The 21,099-nt window shown below is 44.1% G+C and overlaps 1 protein-coding gene across 4 annotated transcripts in view; it reads left to right on the forward strand.

The window, feature by feature from the left end:
* The window catches only part of LOC119175125 (ankyrin repeat domain-containing protein 16), a 102,706-nt gene that overhangs the window by 13,063 nt on the left and 68,544 nt on the right, over positions 1-21,099 (forward strand). Inside the window, exons 1-4 of one of the 4 annotated variants that reach the window (XM_037426365.2) lie at positions 2,659-3,009; positions 3,073-3,225; positions 3,419-3,541; positions 20,799-20,896. In XM_037426365.2, the coding sequence (XP_037282262.1) occupies positions 2,741-3,009; positions 3,073-3,225; positions 3,419-3,541; positions 20,799-20,896 (643 nt within the window). In that variant the 5' untranslated portion in view covers positions 2,659-2,740. Of the gene's footprint in view, positions 1-2,658; positions 3,010-3,072; positions 3,226-3,418; positions 3,542-20,798; positions 20,897-21,099 lie in introns of those variants that run through there. The other 3 variants (XM_037426363.2, XM_037426366.2, XM_037426364.2) reach the window with 3 other exon arrangements.

The raw sequence follows: 21,099 nt of genomic DNA on the forward strand, positions 1-21,099 counted from the left end.
TCATTGGCTGCAACTTCTTTTTTTTTAGGATACATTGAAGAGCTCAAGATGGCAAGCGCACCAATGAACTTTCTTACGAAAGAAACTCACCATGCACTGGTATTCAACACAGTCGCCAACGTCCAGTGTATCAAATTTCTGTTAGATTAAGGATTCAAATTTTTGTCTAGAAAGTTTTCAAGCGACCCCATCCAATCCCTGTTTGGGACGCTTCGACGCAGCGCTGGCTGCAATGATATGCTTGATGTCAGAAGCGCTCTTTCGGGCCTTGAGAAGATGCTGAAGACGGTCATCGTTGCGGCTTCCCACACAAACAATGTGCAGAGCTCAGCTTCGTTCACTTCCTCGTGGAGCATTACTAGGAGCGGCGAGTCAAGCAGCACATCAACAACAAGCGCGGCCACAGCAGTGAACTCAGCGCAGCACCTACTGCAGGAACTCTGCACTTCGACGAAGCCGTTTATGTCCACGCCAGATATAGCAGCTGTTTTTCTCATCGCAGGATACATATCTCGTGTCGTCAGTGAAGACTGAACGCGAGCGCTGCGTGTCGTTCTTGAAGGCCAAAGTGAGCAGCACCAGTGCTACGGACGGCTTGATTTCCCCGGCATATCGCACCCACCCTCGGTTATGCGTATGGACCCGTTCCTAACATACACAGATATTCTAGAACACCAAAGACTTGAAAGACGGAAACTTCCACCCCTGGGGCCAAAGCTCTGTAAAGAATCTCAGGTAGCGTGGCGTGACGTCGCCTGCAGACCTTTTCTTATCCCAATCCATACATACTTTCCAAGGTAGATCCCGACACATACGCACCACAATGCAGGTTCTGCGTCACTAAAACAGCTACTCTGTACCATATGGTATGGGAATGCCCACACAATTCCATTGGCCCGGGCCGCTGTCCTAGGACAGCGGCCCGTGCCAATAGAATCCCGGACTAAGGAGCCCACTCACCGACACTCTTTCCTCGGTCGCAAATAAATGTTTTATGCTCTCTCTCTTGATTTCCCACCAGGACAGAGGTGGCTTGTGCTACTCCACTGCAGAGTTCGTACGTGTGCTGCATGCCCTGAAAAGATTTGTGGACGTGCTGCTTCTGCACCGCGCAGCTCTCCTTAAGCCTCTACAGACCTGTGTCGTGAAGAGTGCGAATGTAATTGTTGGCCTGCCAGTACCGCTGTGTGACCGTTGTGACTAAATTCAAAGGCGCAAATTAATAGAACTTGTGTGCAGAAAGCTCATAAAGCTGCTGTTCACAAACTATGCTGTCGACTTCACCGATAAAAAAAAAAAAAAGTGGCCAGGCTTCATCAAAGGAAGCCGTTGTCACGGAAGATTTTGAAGCATTAAAAAAAGCTTGCACGACACGCGCGCACCTTCAACGTAGGACTGACGAGTGGTTTCAGTTCAACCGATTGTTTCTTAACTATTGCCGACTCATTTATTTTTATTTTTGTCTTTTGTGCATATAAAATTGCTATGCCTTGTTTCATTATTTCTACCTGTGAATTCCACTTGGTATTTCGATCGGGATCGATATTCGGCAAAGCACTCCTGCGAGTGCTTGCAAACAAAAAATAAGACCCCATACGCCGCGTTTTTTTTCGTAATACGTTATCAAAACAAACGCACGAATGCGAAATTATTGAATACGAAGGAAAGTATTCGCATAAAATTGGAAAAAGCCAGTGGCTGCGCCGCATACACACATGGCAGTCAAGCAAAGAAAGGCCACACGAGAGGGTAATAACCTGGTGGTGGTGGTGGTGGTGGTAGTGGTTAGAAGATGAGAAAAGGCACCTAATTTCTGCAACCCGGTCGGGAGCACGGCGCAGTGCCTGGTAATAACCTGACGTCACTACGTGGTCATTCGGAGAAATAGAGCGCGCAGACATAGAGAAAGACATTTCTCTATGGCGCAGAGCAGTGCCGTCGTCAAAACTATAATAGTGGCGCTACTTAAGTAGGGTGTCTTTAAATAAATTTTTAGGTTTTTGGAGCTAATTGCAACAAAATAATGTAAAAAAGTTAAAAAAATTGTAAACGTAATTATAATTATTCTGCGTAAGTGACGCCGTTATAAATGACAGGCGTTTTGCGCTCATTCAACAGGCAGCCCTTTCAATACAAGGCATAGCCTCCGTAGTTAGCCAACACTAAAACTGCTAATCTCAAAGGCTGAGTACAAAAGCTTTTATTCCTACGTAGGTAGCGCCGCCATAGATGACGGGCGTTTCGCGCTCATTTGGCAGGGTAAGAAAATCTGGGAGGCTGTGCTGTGCCGTGCCAACGCCTCCTAGATCTCTTGTGCCTGCCGGATTATCGGCGGTCACTTGGGAAACGGCGGTCGTCGGAACTACGGTGGTGGCGCCACTCAAGTAGGGGGTGTCTTCAAATAGGTTATTACGTTTTTGAAGCTTATATACAACAAAAATAATGTGAAAAAGTTCTAAAAAGGCGTAAAAGTAATTATTATTAACTTTATTTAAGTGACGCCATCATTCAACAAGCAACTTTTTTAATACAAAGCATCCTTTGAAATTAGTAACAAACGCTAATATTGCCGATCTCAAAGGCCGACTACAAAGACCTTATTCCTACGTAGGCAGCGCCGCCATAGATGACCGGCGTTTCGCGCTCATTCGGCTGGTTAGAAAAATCTGGGAGGCTGTGCTCTAGTGAAAGGCGCGAACCTGGTAGGTGTTCTGTGGCGCAAGCTGTGAAAGTTCCAGGCATGGAAGAAGGTTCTCCGTGGTTCCAGGTCCAGGAGTCTGCTCTGGCCGAGTCTTGCGTTATGGTGTACCGCAGTTTTCATGAGGCAAAACAAGAGCTTATCGGGCACGTGCAGCGTGATCGCGTGGATGGCGTGAGGCTTGTTCTCGGCAAAGAATACGCCAACAATGTTGAGCAGGCCGCTCTGTGCTTGCGAACGATCACTCATGGAAAGTGTGGCGACACGTTGGCTCATATTGCATGTAGATGCGGTTCTCTGAACATTCTCCGGTGAGAGTCGACCGAGACGAGGAGCGATGGCGCGACCAACTTGAATCGCTCATGCTGTTGCAGATTCCTCTGCGAAGAAGTCAAGTGTCTCCTCGAGAGCCAGAACCGCGACGGCAAGAGGCCGTTACACGAAGCTGCCCAGCTGTCTCGACTCGACATCGTGCAGTTTCTTATTGATCAAGGATGCCAGATAGATCCTCTAAAAAGGGCCGACTGGTGAGGATTGATTGTCATCCTAGACCAGTCTAATGCTGAGGCAGACGCGCGTATACATTGAGTTTTATTTAACGCATGTGCTGTTTTCCAGACATGTCCACCTTCCTCATATATGCCTTTAAATTCGCATGTTACTTCCGCGTCAGTCGTCACGTTGCGCTGCGTAAAAACCGCGCTTTTCGTGGGCTCGCAGGACGCCGCTTATGTTGGCCTGCACGAAGGACGACTTGCAGGTGGTCCAGGCCCTGGTCGCAGGCGGTGCCAACACGCGACTACGAAATAAGGATGGCTGGACAGCATTTCACATATCGTGCAGGTGATATGAGGTTGTAGGTGAATGTTGGAATGCTGTAAGCTTGCTTTACACATTGTGCCTTGTGAAAATGTGTGTGTGTGTGAGAGAGAGTGGGGGGAGACTGACAGAAAGGAACCAGCTGTTTCTTATGAAGTAAACTTCCAAGCGTGCACAGACATTCATCATGTTGCATATAAACATAGCATAAAAAGTTATTGTAAAAAGATGTATGTATCACACACACACACACACACACACACACGCACACACACACACACACACACACACACACACACACACACACACATATATATATATATTTACAATGATTTTTTATGCAATATTGTAATGGTAAAAAGCGGCGCTTAGGCACTGGCTCAGGCTCGGCGAACGAGAGGAAGACAAAGGCAAGAATGACCACTGGGTTTTTCACGGCTCGTTCTGCATCTGCTCTGCGACGTTCATTTTCCTGCAAGCAAGAAGTTCGTCATAGGTGAAGATCCCACGGTTCTTGCACTGGTGGTTGGGCGCAATCTCTTTATGGGGTCTCAATGTCGGGGCGGGCGGCAGTATTTTTAGGAGTTTGTTTGATTTTTCACAACTTTCTGGTCTTCTTGAACTGTGAGTACATTATGTCTATTTCATCTCCTGGCCAGAGGTCTTTTCTCTGGATGGCCTCTCTTACAACTAATGACATGCCTATAGAAGCCTTTTTGCACAGCGGTCTCCACAGTGTTCCAGTTGCGCTAGTGCCAACCAACGGGGGAACAATCCGCATGAAGAACCCAAGGGTAATTAAGGAGGAACTGCGGAAAGCGACCTCTCACTACCAGCAAATCACCGATGTCCGACAGTTCGGGAGAGGCGGAATTTTTTGTTGCTCTTTAGACCAGGCCTGTTTATCCGACCTGTTGAAGTGCTCTACCTTCGCCTCACATTCGGTGAGTCCATTTATTCCTGCCCATCTCGCGGGCGTTAAAGGTTTAGTTCGTGGAGTTGACTCAAGTCTGTGCGCTTCAGAGGTTTTGGAATTGTTTTCCACTGCCGGGGCCATATCAGTGTACCGCTGCTTACGAGTCTCTCAAAATGTAAAACTTCCCACCAAGTCAGTCATTGTGACATTTGCATAGATAGATATGCCCACAGAAATTAAGCCATGGCTTTTAATATATAAAGTTGAAGCACTTGCTCCCCGTTCATTGCAATGTGTTCAGTCTTGGCGTTATGGTCACTCAATTAAGGGATGCCGCTCAACTCCTCGGTGCCGGGTATGCGGAGAAAACCATGCCGCCAAGAAATGTACTTCTCAGGGTGAAAGATGCTGCCTTTATCAAGGTTCCCACCCGGCCGATCACGCAAACTGCATGGCTAGAGCTCAAGATCCTCAAATTTTAGAAACTATTGAAAGAAAGTGATGCTCCCGCTTCCATATTAGAGCTCCCATATTTGAAAGATGTACTGATACGCTGAAGCTGCTGCTAAGCATTCACAAGCCATGGACTCATCTTTAAGTGATATGGTGGCTGCCACTGTTGAGAAGGCCATGCCAAAGACATCGAGCGAACCTTTTTGCACCTTTCGGAGACAATTGGACAAGTAATTACAGAACAAATGTCACAACTCTTGCCAGTTGCAGGACCAACTGCATCAGAATCAGGTGTCTTTGGGGAGGAAGTTACAGAGCACATGTCACAACCCTTGCCATTTGCAGGGTCAACTGCACAAGAATCAGGTGTCCCGCATAGTAGTCGGGAGGAAATTCTTGAGGAACCTTGATCAGGATGGTGATAATAATCCAGAGACCATTTCAACAAGCACTGAAGCCACAGATTTCGACATTAGAGCAAGCAAACGACGGGCCACTCCTGACATATGCTAGTAACGGTTGTGTCATTTAGTTCCGGTCTGCTATCACTTCGGGCACAAAAAACAGTGATCACTACAGGCCGGATTTCTAGGCACTAAAAAAGTGTGTTTTCAAGTGCCAAATACAGGCAGATAAAACACCATTTTAGGCCCTCAATGTCATAATTATAGGGACAATAAATTTATACAAAAATTGAAATATCCCAAAACAACAACGTTGGTGACTTGTATCTACGGCAAGAAGCAAAAAAAAAAATGATGTTTATGATAGAAAGGTACCAACGATTGAACATAGGCACGCATTTCCCGCGCGATACGCAGTATGTGGTCTTTTGTTTTATTGTCTAGCATTGTGCGTCAAATGTCCACCGTTCAATTAACACTCTCATGGGTCTCTCTTGTTTTGTTGTGGCTGGGAAGGGCAGTGCAGAAGCAAATAACCAGACCACTAATACCCCACAAGATAGGCATGCTAGGTCTGATCGCGTAGGACCAATTTATTTTCTATTGGTGAACACACTAAAGGACGTCTCATTAGGTTTGACCATTTCGAGCCGACAAGCGTAATTGTGCAATGGACATTTCGGATAATTTATATTAAGATTTGAAAAATTACATGTCGCAGAAAAGCACTCGATTTCTAATGAATGCCACTTGCCCTTTTTATGGGCGTGCGCTCCCAAGATCTAGGGAGTATTGTACAGCACAGAATGGTCCTGTTTTTACGTCGCTCCTTTACGTTGACATTGGTGGGCTGACGTCACATGCTGTACATTCTTCATCAGAACTTCGTTAAATACTATCTGTATTTATAAGAACAGACGAAAAATGTTCCGTCTCCTGATTATATTCTGTATTTTAAACGGTACCTCATTAAGAGTGTTGCACGTGACATTATTCTACTTGGCATGTGCAATTTGTGTGTTCTGTTAGTAGCATGAGTGAGAAGTAGTTTGATTTTGGCTAGCTGCTTCATATCAATTTGAAAGGGAAGTGCAAAAACTAAGGGAAAAAGAAAACAGCACTCTTTGTCTCTATGTCTTTCTTTTCCCCATGTCTTTGCACTGCCCTTTCAAAATAAGTATAATGAATGAACGCTGAGGAAAATAATAAAACATGCAAATGGAATCTCAGCTTGTTAATATTTTTGTTTTGAATAGCCTAGAGATGCAATTCACTAATCGGCCCTCATTTAGCGTCCGCCTTAGTGGACCAGTCGCTATAGGGTGCTCCGCTGCTGACCTGAATGCTGCGAGTTCGATTGTAGCTGCGACGGTCACATATAAAAGGATGCGAAAAAGTAGATGCCTGTGTGCTGTGCAATGTCGGTGCACGTTAAAGAACACCAGTTAGTCAAAATTTGTGGAGACCTCCACTACAGCGTCCCTCATAATCATATCGTGGTTTTTATACATAAAACCCCACATACTACAACTGCTACTACTACTACTACTACTACTACTACTACTACTACTACTACTACTACCCCATTTCCCTTGCGTTTGTCTACTTGTCGTTCCTGCATCGGGCCTTCGCCAACCCTCACAGCGCTTAGCTTATGTTTGGTGCATCGTCTCTGACCTCTGTTTCAGCGGAGTGATGTGGTGTATCGCGATCACGGTACATGATTCTTGCCAGCCTCTCTTAAAGTACACGCACTGACGGATACACAACAGAGAGCGCCGAATCGACACAGCATCGATAGCGTACGCGCACAAGTATGCTGGGGCACGTCATGCGTGCGTCACCTCATGCGTCATGTGATTCTCCAGCCCCGATACCGAAGAAAACAGGGAAGGAATAAGGCTCACGATGACTACATGGGACGAGAGGCGAGGGATTCAAGTTTGCTTCTTCGCATCATGCTGTGGTGGCTCGTAGCGAACCAATTTGAAAAATAACCATGGTAGAACGCTTTTCATTGGGCACGCAAGAACTTCTACTGTCTGACTACAACTTATTATGTCACCTAGAGGGAGACGCTTAACAAGTAAATTACAAACAAAACAAAAGCCGCGTGCGCATCACATTTTTTACCTGAAGGCGCTGCAGCAGATAAGTTACATTGTCAAAGAAAACACGCCTTCATTGACACAACACACTTTGTTCTTTTTATAAGACATTTCATTCCATCATGCAACTAACAAAAAATGAATTATTAAAAAAATTATATCTGATAAGACATTCTAAAATCCTAATTGCCATTGGACGAAGAGGACTGTTTAGGTACATTCATTTTTGAATGTGAGCTTAGCATGAAATGCGTGACACAGGAGCTTTAACCGTAGTTTAATTTGATGCTATGGTAGTAATTCTCACCTAGTTATTTTTTTATATTGTTACAGTTGTCATTTTTCAAGCGCTGTTCTGTATTTTTTAATGTTTGTCACTTAAAGTCATATGACAAGGGATCTCATACGGAACAAGCATATTCAAGCATACAATGAATGTATGCTAAGTACACCGCTGATTGTAAACATGCCGGCGCCTGTCTCAGGCTTCGCTGTATAAAGTATGACGATTTTGCGACCTTCGCCACCACTGAATCAACAAGAGCATTCCATGAGTGGTCTTCCATGGTTTTTCATTCCTTCTCCAGCTACTCGCGGCTGCCCAGTAAAACCTGCTCTTCCTTTCCCACCGCAACACACAGGTTTTCAGGGGGGTTCTTCAGTTTCTTCAGGGCATTGGACGGCAATTTGTAGAAGGTGGTAGCCACGTCCACGGCCATAGACGTCACTTTTTATTTTCTTAGCCCATCTTTAATTCTCTCTCCTTTTCCTGCAGACGCTGAAGCATTCTTCCACTTATGGCTGCAGAAATAGCGTATTTTGCACTCCTGATGCTCCTCCTCCAATCGCTCTCAGCATGTTAGCTTTGTCTTCGCTGAACCTCATAGTGTTTGGAAATATCAATGCTGCCTTTTTTACATAAATAACGGTTTGACACCAAGCTCGAAAATAAAATTAGAGCTTGAATGGCGCTCATATACGTGCTCATTTTGAAAATAGGCATTTGTAGGCACTTATAGGCATTTGGGCAAAAAAAACACCCAGAATAGGCATTTATAGGCACTATAAAAACACCATAAAAGCCTTTCTTAACCTCTAATTCATGCTCATATTTCAAAACGGCATGATAGGAACGCAAGGAACAAAATAGGCATTTCCTATAATGTGGTTTCTAGTGATCACGTATCAATACTTTTCGAAGTAGTGTGCCCAGCTACGTCTACAAATAAAGAAGTTAGAAATTATGTTAATTACAGTAATTTTAAGAACTCATTACGATTCCTTTTGAATGAACAGAGGGGACTAAGTGACCATTCAAAGGCGCTCAGTTTATGTAATTTATTACGTGACAGTACAAAAAAAAGCTACATTCACTGTGCAATCTACTAAAGGTGGTGATTACTCGCCCTAGTGGAATTCGGACTGTGATCACGACTATAGGAGACGTAAAGCCGCTTAGAAGAAATTACTTTACAACCAGTGCCCACGTAATTGGACAGACTAAATATTCTGCTGCTACATTTAGACAGACGATTGAGAAAGCAAAATAATGTTACAACTCCAAGGGGTACAGTTATTTGTCAGAGACACTACATAAGAAAGCCCTGTTTAGGTTTCTTCGACAAAAAAAAAAGATGGTCTCCCAACCAGTAAATTTAGAATTTATCTGTTTATCGTCTGCAGAATTAGTACAGTCGCTTGATACAGTTGCAAACGGGCTTGGGAGTGTCGATTCACATCAGTGTTTTCCTACCATATACCTGTTACTGAAAAAGCTAACGAATATAAAGCAGTTACATTAGAAGAAGTCATAGAGGTAGTAAAAACACTTCCGGATCCATCGCCGGGACCTGACAATACCTCTGCAGCCATGATAAAAATTATGTTTAATTTATGTTCTTATCTTTATAAATTTTTCTATAGTAAATGCATGGATTCATCCAGATTGGAAAGTGGCCAAACTTCTACCACTGTTGAAAAAACAGGGCGCTGGTTTTGCCATAGATAACATTCAACCTATTTCCCTCACTTCGAGTCTCGTAAAGCTAATAGAGCGATTATTATATAAACATCTTGAAAAATGGATTGAAGTAAATCATATTTTAAGCAAATCTCAAATAGGAGTGAGACCGAGCTTTTTGATATGGTGTGCTCATGTTGACTTAGAAAGTAGAATTGGGCTTGCTCATCACAAAAACCAATACGCTGCTCTAGTGACCTTGGATATTGCTAAGGCATATGACAGTGTAGAACACACCATATTGATTAGCAGACTACGAAGCCTCAAGGTTTTCAAGTATATAGTTGTATGGGTACAACATTTTTTAAGCGGACGAACATTTTATTGCTCGCAGAACGACTCTTCTCAAGGAGGAGGAAGAAAGTTTAAGTGGAAAGACAGGGAGGTTAACCAGTTCTTAGACCGGCTGGCTACCCTGTGCTGGGGAAAGGGGTGAGGGGAATAAAAGATATTAAAAAGAAATATTGTGAAGAGAGAGAGAGAAATTACAACAAAAAAATTGCAGCAGAGGAAAGGCAACATCAAAGAGTATAAGACACTATAGTCTGTCTCTGAGGCCAGCTGTCTGCAAAAAGCGCAGCAAAGCTTTCAAAGCCTTCTGCGTTGAGGATGGGCTCGGCCAATGACCCAGAATCCTATGTTCCGACAAAGGCCGATCATCCAGTCTACCAGAGCTGCAGTCAGTTCTTGTCTTTGCACGTTGAAATGGGTGCACTCACACAGAAGGTGCACCATGGTTTCTTCGCAGCTGCAGTAAGTGTATGGTAGAAGAGCTGGCCATTCCAATGAGATAAGAGTATGCGTTCGTGAAGGCCACTCCAAGCCACAGGCGGCATAGAAAAGTCTCCTCAGCTCTAGATATTCTTGAGAGAAGACGAAGCTGCAGATCGGGATCCAAGTTATGCAGGCGCGCGTTTGTGAAGTATGTTGAGCTCCACTGTACCATTGTGAGGTCATGTGCAAGTGAACGAAGTCTTGTAGCTGAGTCGGTTCTTGAGAACGGGATGGCTGTGTATTGGGTACCATCGTGTGCAGATCTAGCAGCCTCATCTGTGCGGTCATTGCCATATATACCGCAATGACCTAGTATCCACTGATACACTATGCTGTGCTGTTTCTCGATTGCTTGGTGATTAAGAAGCCTTATTTCAGCTACTAACTGTTAATTAGGTCCATGGCGAAAGGGTGACATAAGACATTGAAGAGCTGCCTTCGAGTCCGAAAAGATAAATCAAGTTCCCGAAGGTTCTTAAACTATAAACTCCAGAGCTGCATGTGTGGTGGTGAGTTCTGCAGTTGTTCACGACATCAAATGCGATGTCATGAATTTAATTCTGATGTGCCTCGCGGGAATAACCACCGCCCCTGCTGAGCTTACTGAAGACACCGAGCCATCCGTGTAAATGTGAAGGCGTCCGTTGTGCTTCTCTTGCAGGAAGAGTAATGTGGCCTGTTTCAGGGCTAGATGCGATGACTTTTTCTTATTTTGGATGCCAGGAATTGTAAGAAGGGCTATGAGTGGGTGTAGGCACCATAATGGTATCGGCGGCCGTGTTGCATGCGTGAAGTGCAATGGAAGCACTGCAATGGAAGCACTGCGCAATGCTGAGCTTCTCAAACATACCAACAAACAAGGGGAGTGCCTCAAGGGTGAGTTCTCTCGCCCATTTTATTTAATATATTATTAAGCTCAATTTCTCTGCATGACGATGTGCAAGTGTACGTGTATGCAGAGGACATTGCATTTTTTGCTTCTTCCAGCGATGTACATTCACTGTACAACATTCTACAAGCATACTTGGATGACAATAAAATATGAATTAATAGTCTGCATTTGACTCTGAATGTTAACACAAGTGCCCTTCTTGCCTTCCCACTTTTCCTGTGCGTGTTTCACTAACGTATGAACAGGCCTACATTCCTCAGGTAGATTCATTGAAATATCTAGGCATAATATACACAGCTAAGCTTAATTAGAGCCTGCACATTGAGGATATAGCAGCTAGAAGTTCATGTGCAGTTGGATTATTAAGGCAATTCAGCAGCAGTCCGTTTGGAATGTGTAGGAAAACATTGTTAATCATCTACTGTATATATGTCCGCCCAATATTAGACTTTGGGTGTGTATTGTTCTCTGGGAGAGCCGCTCATAAATTATGCCCGCTTTTAACTTTAAAACAGAAGTCGCTACGCTTATGTCTCGGCCTTCCAAAATTTGTAGCCAACAATATATTTTATCACGAAGCATACCTGCCATCTCTTCAAACTAGGTTCTGCAATACTAGCAGTTGAAATGTACCTTAGCATAAATGCTTCCCCATGCAGACGCTCTCAATACATGTTCCTTAACGAGCCTTCCGCATTTTTTAAATGTGAATGGTCTATGCTACATAGGCCTCAAATAATATTCGTGGAGAAACTTTTGGAACCATTACAATATTCACTTCGTTATACAGTCGAGCCCACATACAACGGCCCCACTTGAAACGAACTTTGGCTTAAAACGAACAATATCCGCGTGACCGTGAAAATATACATTGCGTCAATGGCACAAAATCTCACTTACAATGAACGTCTCCGAACGCCGCCGATCGATTACAGCAAACAAAGTCAGCCCCCCCCCCCCCCCCCCTACTCTGAACACCCCGCATTGCCAGACGAGGCCCGTGTTTTTACACTGCCACCGATCTTTTGGAGACCGGTCGGCCATCTCCCCTGTTTTTTACTGCTGGTACTGTCGTTGGCGTCGCCGGCCTGGAGTGACCAGACCATTTGCCGACATCGTTGGCCATTGCATCGCTCTTATTGTATCGCTACCCCACCGAATATGATAATTCCCGATTCGTTTCGTGTTTAGGACCTGTTGTCGCTAACTTCGCACTTGGCTCAGCATGCCATTCGCACGCGTGCGGAAGCATTAAAACAGTTGTTAATTTGTGCCGAACAAATCGTGAAATATCGAATTCGTTGAGGCCACGCAAACCCGCTGGCACAACAGAACGATTCTTTGACCACGGCCGCCAACGCATTGCACACCACCGCACACGCCGATCCAGGCGGCCGTGCTTTGCGCGCGCAGGCACTCTTTCCAAGTTTTTCTACGCGCGCGTCTCGCGGACCTTTCAAGCGAGCTACCTGACCTGCCTCCTTCCTGCGTGTTCAAGGTCGCCTTCCCGCTTTCTCTTCACCCTATCGAAAGTCTTTACCCTTCTCTCGCTAATCTGCTCTCCTCTTTTAATAACTACTTTGCCCGTCTCCACCGCTCTGCGACGCCAGTCACGCTGGCTCGAATTCAGTTTTGTTTTCCGACTAGAAACGGGCCCAGAGCTGTACCACGCGTTCTGGCATCCGTCGTGTGTGCGCTTCTTGCTCGCTCTTGGTGTGCGCGTGTGTGGTCAGGATGGCAGACGGGAGGCCTTGCATGCTTTGTCCTGCCGCTCAACAAAACGTTCAAAGTGAGACCGCTTGGCTTGGGCGTAATTTGCACGTTAGGTGCTTCGTTGCGGAGCGCTTGATCATCGCTGTTGACCACCTGGCAGCCAACTTGCTTCTTCGGGCATCCCGGTATTCAGCTGTGGAGATGGTGAATTTTTCGTGGGTGGCGGTGACGGCTACATGCGCGCGAAACTGTTTTCGCGAGGCCGACTTAGTCGATGTCGGGCTTGATGCCGAGCCTGACGCTTTCGAACAGGACCACTGCGGCGGCAATTTGTGGCAGCGTGTCGTCGACTCCGACATGGGAGAGCAGGTGGGGCATGTTTTGCGATGGTTGCATTACGGCCGATGATGATGTCAACACCGTGTAAATGTGTATGGATTAGGGCATTGTGAATGAAATATGGGGCAAGAGCGATTTGAAGGAATTGGATTGCGAGAACGACGAAACTTTGGAGCCAGTGCCTCATGCAGCTTATACCACGGGCCTCGGCGATGAGCACGCTGCCATTTGAAATAACTCCAGACCGCCCTTATGGCTTCTGCTCTTCGAAACATGTGCGTCACCGACTTTTTTGGGCAATAAAATGTGTTTTCACTCGCAACTTTTTTAAAAGCTGTGTTTCATTTACTACGAACTTCGGGATGCAGCGAACGGATGCCGCATCACGCTCAGGTTTGTTATACCTGGGCTCGACTGTATAATCTACCCAAACATACTTACTCCTACACCGGTAATAGAATTTGATGATATATTTCTGAGAAACGCTAAACTATTGCCCACCAGGTACATGAAAAGGTTGTTGGAAAACCACCTCAAGAGCGTGAGGATAAACCCAGTGGTAGCCACAGATGCTTCCGTAATTGATGTGAAGGCCAGAGTGGGAATCTATTCGACAGATCTTAGTTGGTCTTTTTCTCTTCGGTTGTCCGATTTCAAAACAATATTTCAGGCAGAATTATTGGCAATTATTCTTGCACTGCGTAAACTCCCATCACATATTTCTTCAGTAGTGGTGGTAACAGATTTCTTGTCTGTGTGCACTGCGCTAGTAGCATCTCACTCGTCCAGTTGCCTCGTAAAACTTTATTCCTATATGCCAAATCATGCGCGGAACGTCCGCCTCGTTTGGGTACCACGCCACACTGGATTAGCGTTAAAGGAAGCAGCGGACACCTTAGCGGCAGAATCTGTGAAAGGACCTGTCCTTAATATTCTGAAACCATCCCGCAATAATACGTTCGCACGATTGATAAATTGTTGTGTGCACAAGAAACATACTAAATCTTCTGTATTTAGCTACAGAAGTTTCCAGCACCCTAGGTATCCTTGGAATAGCTCATGGTGCAGCACAAAACAGTTGGAAGTTACAGTAACAAAATTGCGACGCAGAATACAGTCACTAATATTCTACTTACACAGGCCTGGATTCGTTCCATTGCCCAAATGTATGTTTTGTAATAAAGCAGGAACGATCGAACACTTCTTCTTGGAGTGTCGAAGATATCAGAACCTAAAGCAAAGATTTCTAAAGCCACCTTTTCAAAAAAGGGGCCTTGAGCTTTCTATATCGGCATTGCTCTCACTGGGGTCGTCGACACTAGGGCACTGTGACAGGTTCATTTACAAGGCTATATTTCATTATTTAAAAGAATCAAAAAGAATGCATGTTAAATCTACTAGGGCATCTAAAACAATATCCTTTCACCTTAATTATATCGATTAATTAGTTCATATCTTACCTCTAAGCAGCATTGTATTGGCACATACCAAAATTATCACGAATATTTTTATCTGGATTATCCTTTTTTTTCGCATATTCTCCCCCTCTTCTTTTTCATCTTTTTTTTTTCTCCTTTTTATTATTAAATTGTACTGTATATTAATTTGTTTCACAAATTCTACGGGCGCACGCCTTGTGGCCGATCCAACCGTGGTCGATAGTGTTATTCTTTTGGGAATCATTGTCGCTACCTCGCGTGTTGGCGGTCATCATAATCATCATCATTTATTTATCCTTAAGGGGGCATAAGGAGGGGTGCAACAATAAGTAACTGCGAGTCACAAGGAGGCATAAATACTGCTTGGAAAAACAAAGCAAAAACACAAGAAAAAAATTAGGGGACAGATAAATTCATGAGTAACAGCTGACGGTAGGGCTGTTATAATAAATCTTTAGATGTAGCATAATTTATTTCAATAACAATATTGTCAGGAAGTGCATTCCAATATGATATGGCAGAAAATAGAAATGATTTGTTGAAGGTGTTAGTCGAACCATGGATGCGCTGGACACTGTGACAAACAGACGTCGTGATGATCTCATGGGAGGTACAATTAGGCTCTCGTGTAGTTAAGTATAATACAGCTTATGAAAAAGGCAGAGACTTGCTATTTTGCGATGGGATGCAAGAGAGGTTAAACCAATGGAAGTTTTTATGTTAGTCACGCTTAGTCTAAAGTGGTTGCTTGGGCGAGTTGGTACGACATGATTCACATAAAAAACAGCGCCAATAACGAGGGACAAGAGAAAGAAGGAGACAGACAACGGCACTGACTAACAACAAGATTTATTTGCTAGAACCGCACAATATATACTTGGGCAGTATCTGACAAAAAAAGAGAAAAATACAAAACAAAGGAAACAGAATCCACCTAACAACTACGTAATCATCACCACAACGCACCATGAACAACACGTGTGCTAACGTTCTGAAAAAATCTATTTCTTTTTGTGATAGCACAATCGAAGGCCTGCTGACACATGCACTGCCCAGCCTTTCTATCTCTGCAGCCTCATAAATTTCACGTATCATCTGGTCTCGATGACGCCTAATGACGGTACAAAGCTGAAAAACGGGGACACAGCCGCAGTCTCGGCAATGAATGCCGAGGTGGCCCAAAACTGTAAAGGAGACGTTGTGAGCGTGCTCTTTCAGCCGCTCATTTAAACACCTGCCTGTTTGGCCGATATACCACTTGCCGCAGGACAGGGGTAGAGAGTACACCACCCCTTCAATGCATGGAACGTACTTCTTCCGATGCTTGATTTTGCAGCCTCGCTCAACCCTGGAACCAGGATTCATGGCCCTGCACAACCTAGCCAGTTTTTCTGGGGCAGAAAAAAACAGGTCTACGTAGCACCTGCTGGCCACTTTTTTGAGATTGTGGGTGGTGCCGTGAATAGAGGGAATAACGACGAAGTTTCGTTCCCGATGGAGGCGGAAATGCTGTAGGCCCGCGTGCTCAGATTTGGGTCCAGGTGGTCAAAATTGCCAGAGCCCTCCACTAGGGCGTCTCTCATAATCATATGGTGGTTTGGGGACGTTAAAACCCACATATCATCATCATGTCAAAACAGTACTGTGTTGTGCAATGTCTAACTCCGTTGCAGTTTGCTGTAGAGCCAGGTGCAACCAGCAAGTGTGAAACGGTTTAGCTTAATGTCTGATGTTTTGCATATTTAATACTCTGAAGGAGAACTATGAATTTCTTACCGCAATTTGGACAGGCCACTGACCATCATGAAGTGTTTTTTAGATCAATAAGATTTCGACATTTGTTTGTTAGATAACTTGCTAGAACAATGGAAAAAACAAATGTAGACATCACAGTTCTGCACGTCGTAATGAAGTGCCACAGTCAACACTATAGTTGTAACGTTAATTAGTATGGATGTGAAGGACTGAATAGTGATGTTCTGTTTCACCAATTTTCGTAACTGTCACATGTGACAGAAAGGCAAGCGTGCTAGATACAGTTTGAAGAACTTGTTTAGTAAGCCTAATATCCGCATTCTTTACAGCCAGTTGAGTGAGAAAGTGTGATGATGCGGCTTTGCTGTTGTTTTAAATAGTTTTGACGAAAAACTGTGGTAACGCTGACTATCAAGCTCAGCTAGCAGAGTCTTTGACGTTGGTACTCGCTGTGTAGCACAAAATGAGTTGCTATAAGCAGACATAAGACACATAATAAACATCACGCACACTGCCACCTCTTATAATCTGAATTTGTTGTACCCACACAGCATCACACATGTATATTTTGAAGGCCCAATGTTCTGGTTTCAACTAAGCAATGCTAGCATGTGTGTCATACATGCACATAAGTAGCAAAACGTTGGGCGTCACCACCTTCACGTTTGTTTTTCTTTGATTTTACTCCGCAAAAGCTGTCACACACGTTATCTTGATATTCAAAATATTCAGATGAAAGGAGACATTCACAGATCATTTGATAATGCATACTAAGACAGTCCCAATGCACGAAGCAAGATGTAAAGAGAGAATTCAACAGAAAAAAAAAAATTCCCTGGGCCATTCCTGTCTTACATAGCAAGCATTGTACCACCGATCATAAAATACATAGCAAACTAAATTGATCGTGTATGTACTTAATCTCTCTGACATTATCTATGTACCCAAATATAACTCATCCAGACGCTACAGCATGAATGTTGGACGGCTTGCCTCAAACTCGTGTGATGCGCGGTTGTACTTTCGAGTTGCACTGTACTATTCCCACAGTTCACTTTGATGCGCTTACTATTTCTTTGAAGCGTGGACTGGTGAAAGAAGCTTTCCAGGTCCTTGATTTTCAGGAAACTGTGCTTCCATGCAATTGAAAAATGGGCTTCTTTTGTGGCCTATGCACATTTGCTCGTAGGCAGCTCTCTTTGCGATACCCACTTAGAGCCATGGCTGTGATGAAGACGCAGGTGGCAGTGTTTTTCGCAGTGCTGCTTATACAGAGTATGACAGTTACATAGTGGGCGATGTGCTTTTCATCCACAATGAAAGATGGAGACCGACAAGCTCAGACAGTGTGGCTGCAAGATTCCTTTAATCACACAGCTATTAAACATTCATTTGTTTTCGGCCTCCTCTTTTCACAAAGGCTTGAAAGAGCCTCTGTAGTGTTTTTCATGTGCACTTGTGAATTCATGATACTTGATATATTAGCTGGCAATCCCTTTAATTGTTGACTGTGAGAGTATTATAAAAAGTTTGAGCAGCTTCCATACTCTGTGTGTTTAGCAAAGCAGAGAGCTGGCTATGGTACATAGTTTTGAACCGGATGGGATGTGGGTTAATGGTTCAAGCGCAGATACCAATTTCACCATTCCCTACTAGCCCAATGAAATAGTGTGTTCATCAGTAGGCAGCTCTCTTTGCGATACCCACTTAGAGCCATGGCTGTGATGAAGACGCAGGTGGCAGTGTTTTTCGCAGTGCTGCTTATACAGAGTATGACAGTTACATAGTGGGCGATGTGCTTTTCATCCACAATGAAAGATGGAGACCGACAAGCTCAGACAGTGTGGCTGCAAGATTCCTTTAATCACACAGCTATTAAACATTCATTTGTTTTCGGCCTCCTCTTTTCACAAAGGCTTGAAAGAGCCTCTGTAGTGTTTTTCATGTGCACTTGTGAATTCATGATACTTGATATATTAGCTGGCAATCCCTTTAATTGTTGACTGTGAGAGTATTATAAAAAGTTTGAGCAGCTTCCATACTCTGTGTGTTTAGCAAAGCAGAGAGCTGGCTATGGTACATAGTTTTGAACCGGATGGGATGTGGGTTAATGGTTCAAGCGCAGATACCAATTTCACCATTCCCTACTAGCCCAATGAAATAGTGTGTTCATCAAAGAGAGAAGCATGCTTGGGCTCTTTGATGTGCACATCATAGGCAGCATTCATAGGTGCAGGGTCAGGAAATCTGAAGGGATGGAGTTACAGCAGTGCGTTTTCATACTTGCTTCATTATTTTAAAGATGAATTGCAAGCATAGGACAACCAAAGACCACATTAGGAAGTACTGGCCAATGTTAGCTAGTCCAAGACAGCCCTGACAGTTGCACAGTGCCGTGTTACAGTGTAGTTTTAGGCAACTGTTAGTGAACACTAACAAAAGTTAGCCAATGTGATCTATGGCTGACCAACATAACCAAGCTTTAGCCAACACCATTAGAGAGTGAAGCTGAGAGCATAATGGAAAGCTGCACGAGCATTTCTTGTTATTGCGGGGGGGGGGGGGGGGGCTTTTTTTTTTTTAGAGTTGCGTGGTTGCTTTCAGTTCTTCAAATAGAGGAAAGCTAATGTGACATGAAATAGCTGCCACACATATAAAGGCTCAATCTGGCGTATTGCTACTTCACATTGCACTGATAAGTGCCATTTTTTAGGGGCGAAGCTCCTTAAGGCGTGGGCTGTGCGTCCCCTGTATGTAGCCACCTCTCGTTTAGTTCTTGCAGTGTCCACTAGATGGCGGTACCGTCTCCCGTATGTAGCCATCTCTCGTTTAGTTCTTTCAGTGCTCACTAGATGGCGGGACCTGTAGCTGATGATGAAAAGATGCAAGATGTTATAAACTAGACGGCGGTACTTGTAGTTGATGATGAAAGATGCGAGATGTTATAAAATAGGAATGATGTCACATATGGCACGTGTCATTGGTGGAAGGCAATCGTTCGATTTAGTGCGGCGACGTATGCTAGGGGGAGCATTGTAATAAAATAGAGTAGGCAAAATGTACGGAAGATTCATGGTTTACCAGGTTTTCCTCCAGAGCTTCGCCCACTCCTCATCATTCACTTCGTGGATATGGCGGCACTTTTTAAGGATGCTAGATTCAAACAGGAGTTGTTATTATTCAACTGAACTACTGAAGCAAAGTAAATGCAAATGTCTTGCCTATATATTGATCCAAAATGGCAAGTTGGGTGAGTTGGTGCGAACTCATGTCCTGAAGAAAGAGTACAGATGAACACCAGAAATGGCGGGAAGACACACAGCGCTACACGCCAAACTGAAGGTTTATTGGGTTTTAACTCTTGCTTTTTAACGTGGCCCTCTACGGCAGGGCTTTGTAGGCCGTCATTCAGTCCTCAGAATATTTCCACGTTTGATGTTGTTCCATTGACCACGCTTTCTTATTCAGAAAAATTATGCATTCAAGTAACCGACGATTTTTTTTCTTGAGCTTTCGCACTCGTCTTGTTCAAAACGATAGAAGCAGACAAAAGACATACAAGGGGTGTACCTTTCAGCACAGACACTGGTAGCTTGCACGCTGGATAAGATGTAAATTGGTTGGTACGGCTGTAGGTAGCAGCACCTTGCATTCTACTTTGAAGTTGTCCTGCTTGAAGTGAACGAAGTAAATGTCTGACTTCTTTGCAGTTACTGATCTGCACCGGAGCACACAAGCCTTGGGAATCACAGTTATCATTAAATGTCTTATCTCATTAATCACTCAATGTGGTAATTGTTAAATGTCCGATCTCATTAAGCACTCACTGATAGAGCGAACACCTTGCGAAAGCACACCTTTTCTACCTCAAAAGCAAGCATCCGGCTGCTCCTTTCCTCAAAAGCGTTTGCTGGTGCTTGCTCGAGCCAGTGCTACGATCATTCGCTGTAATTTACCGATGCGCAGCGCTCCCTCGGCAGCATCTGAAAACTCTACAAGTCACATGTTCCCCCATTGAAAAACGCACTCATTCGACAGGCCGCACCTCTTCCTTACTCAGCGACCGTGTTTATGGTATTAAAGGCTTTTAAATAGTCTACAGACCTTTTCAGTGATGCTAGACACTGTTAACATATATGTATTCTATCCAAAAAAAAAAATTGATATATGTTCTATGCACATCTTTTATATTGTTGCACCTCTCTGATGTTCAAGGGTGCGTGGGAATATACACTAATAAAATGTTTCTTCTGAAACAAACTAGTAGCGAGGTCAGCAAGTTTTATGCTCTCCTCTTAGACCGAGACCCATCCACTGTTTTACCTACACAGAATGGTGAAAACAGTTGGTAGTTGGTACTTCTTTGTCTCTTGCGGGTTTCCTTTTTACTTGTCCCAGACTTTTGCAGCAAAAACGTAATAATTACCCCTTATTAAACTGGAAGCTCTGGTGTGTTCTTTTGTTGCAGGGAAGGCCATGTGCACATAATGTCCAGCCTTTTGGATTTATTCCCAGATGCATGGAACACTAGCAGCAGGAACAAGAGAACACCCCTTCATACAGCTGGTATGTCCTTGTGATAAACACCCTGTCACATTAAACTGCAGTCACAACTGCTGTTTAACGCCCTGTCACAATGTGGCAAAGGTTAGGAAGAACTGATGGACCTCAAGATATTCACTGCAGCCATATGCTGCTTAGTACAACTTGCACTATGACAATGTATTGCTAGACTGCGGTATACAGTAGTAGAGTCTCAGTAAACGGAA

Source organism: Rhipicephalus microplus, chromosome 5, assembly GCF_043290135.1.
Source record: "Rhipicephalus microplus isolate Deutch F79 chromosome 5, USDA_Rmic, whole genome shotgun sequence".
Taxonomy (NCBI): Eukaryota; Metazoa; Arthropoda; class Arachnida; order Ixodida; family Ixodidae; genus Rhipicephalus; species Rhipicephalus microplus.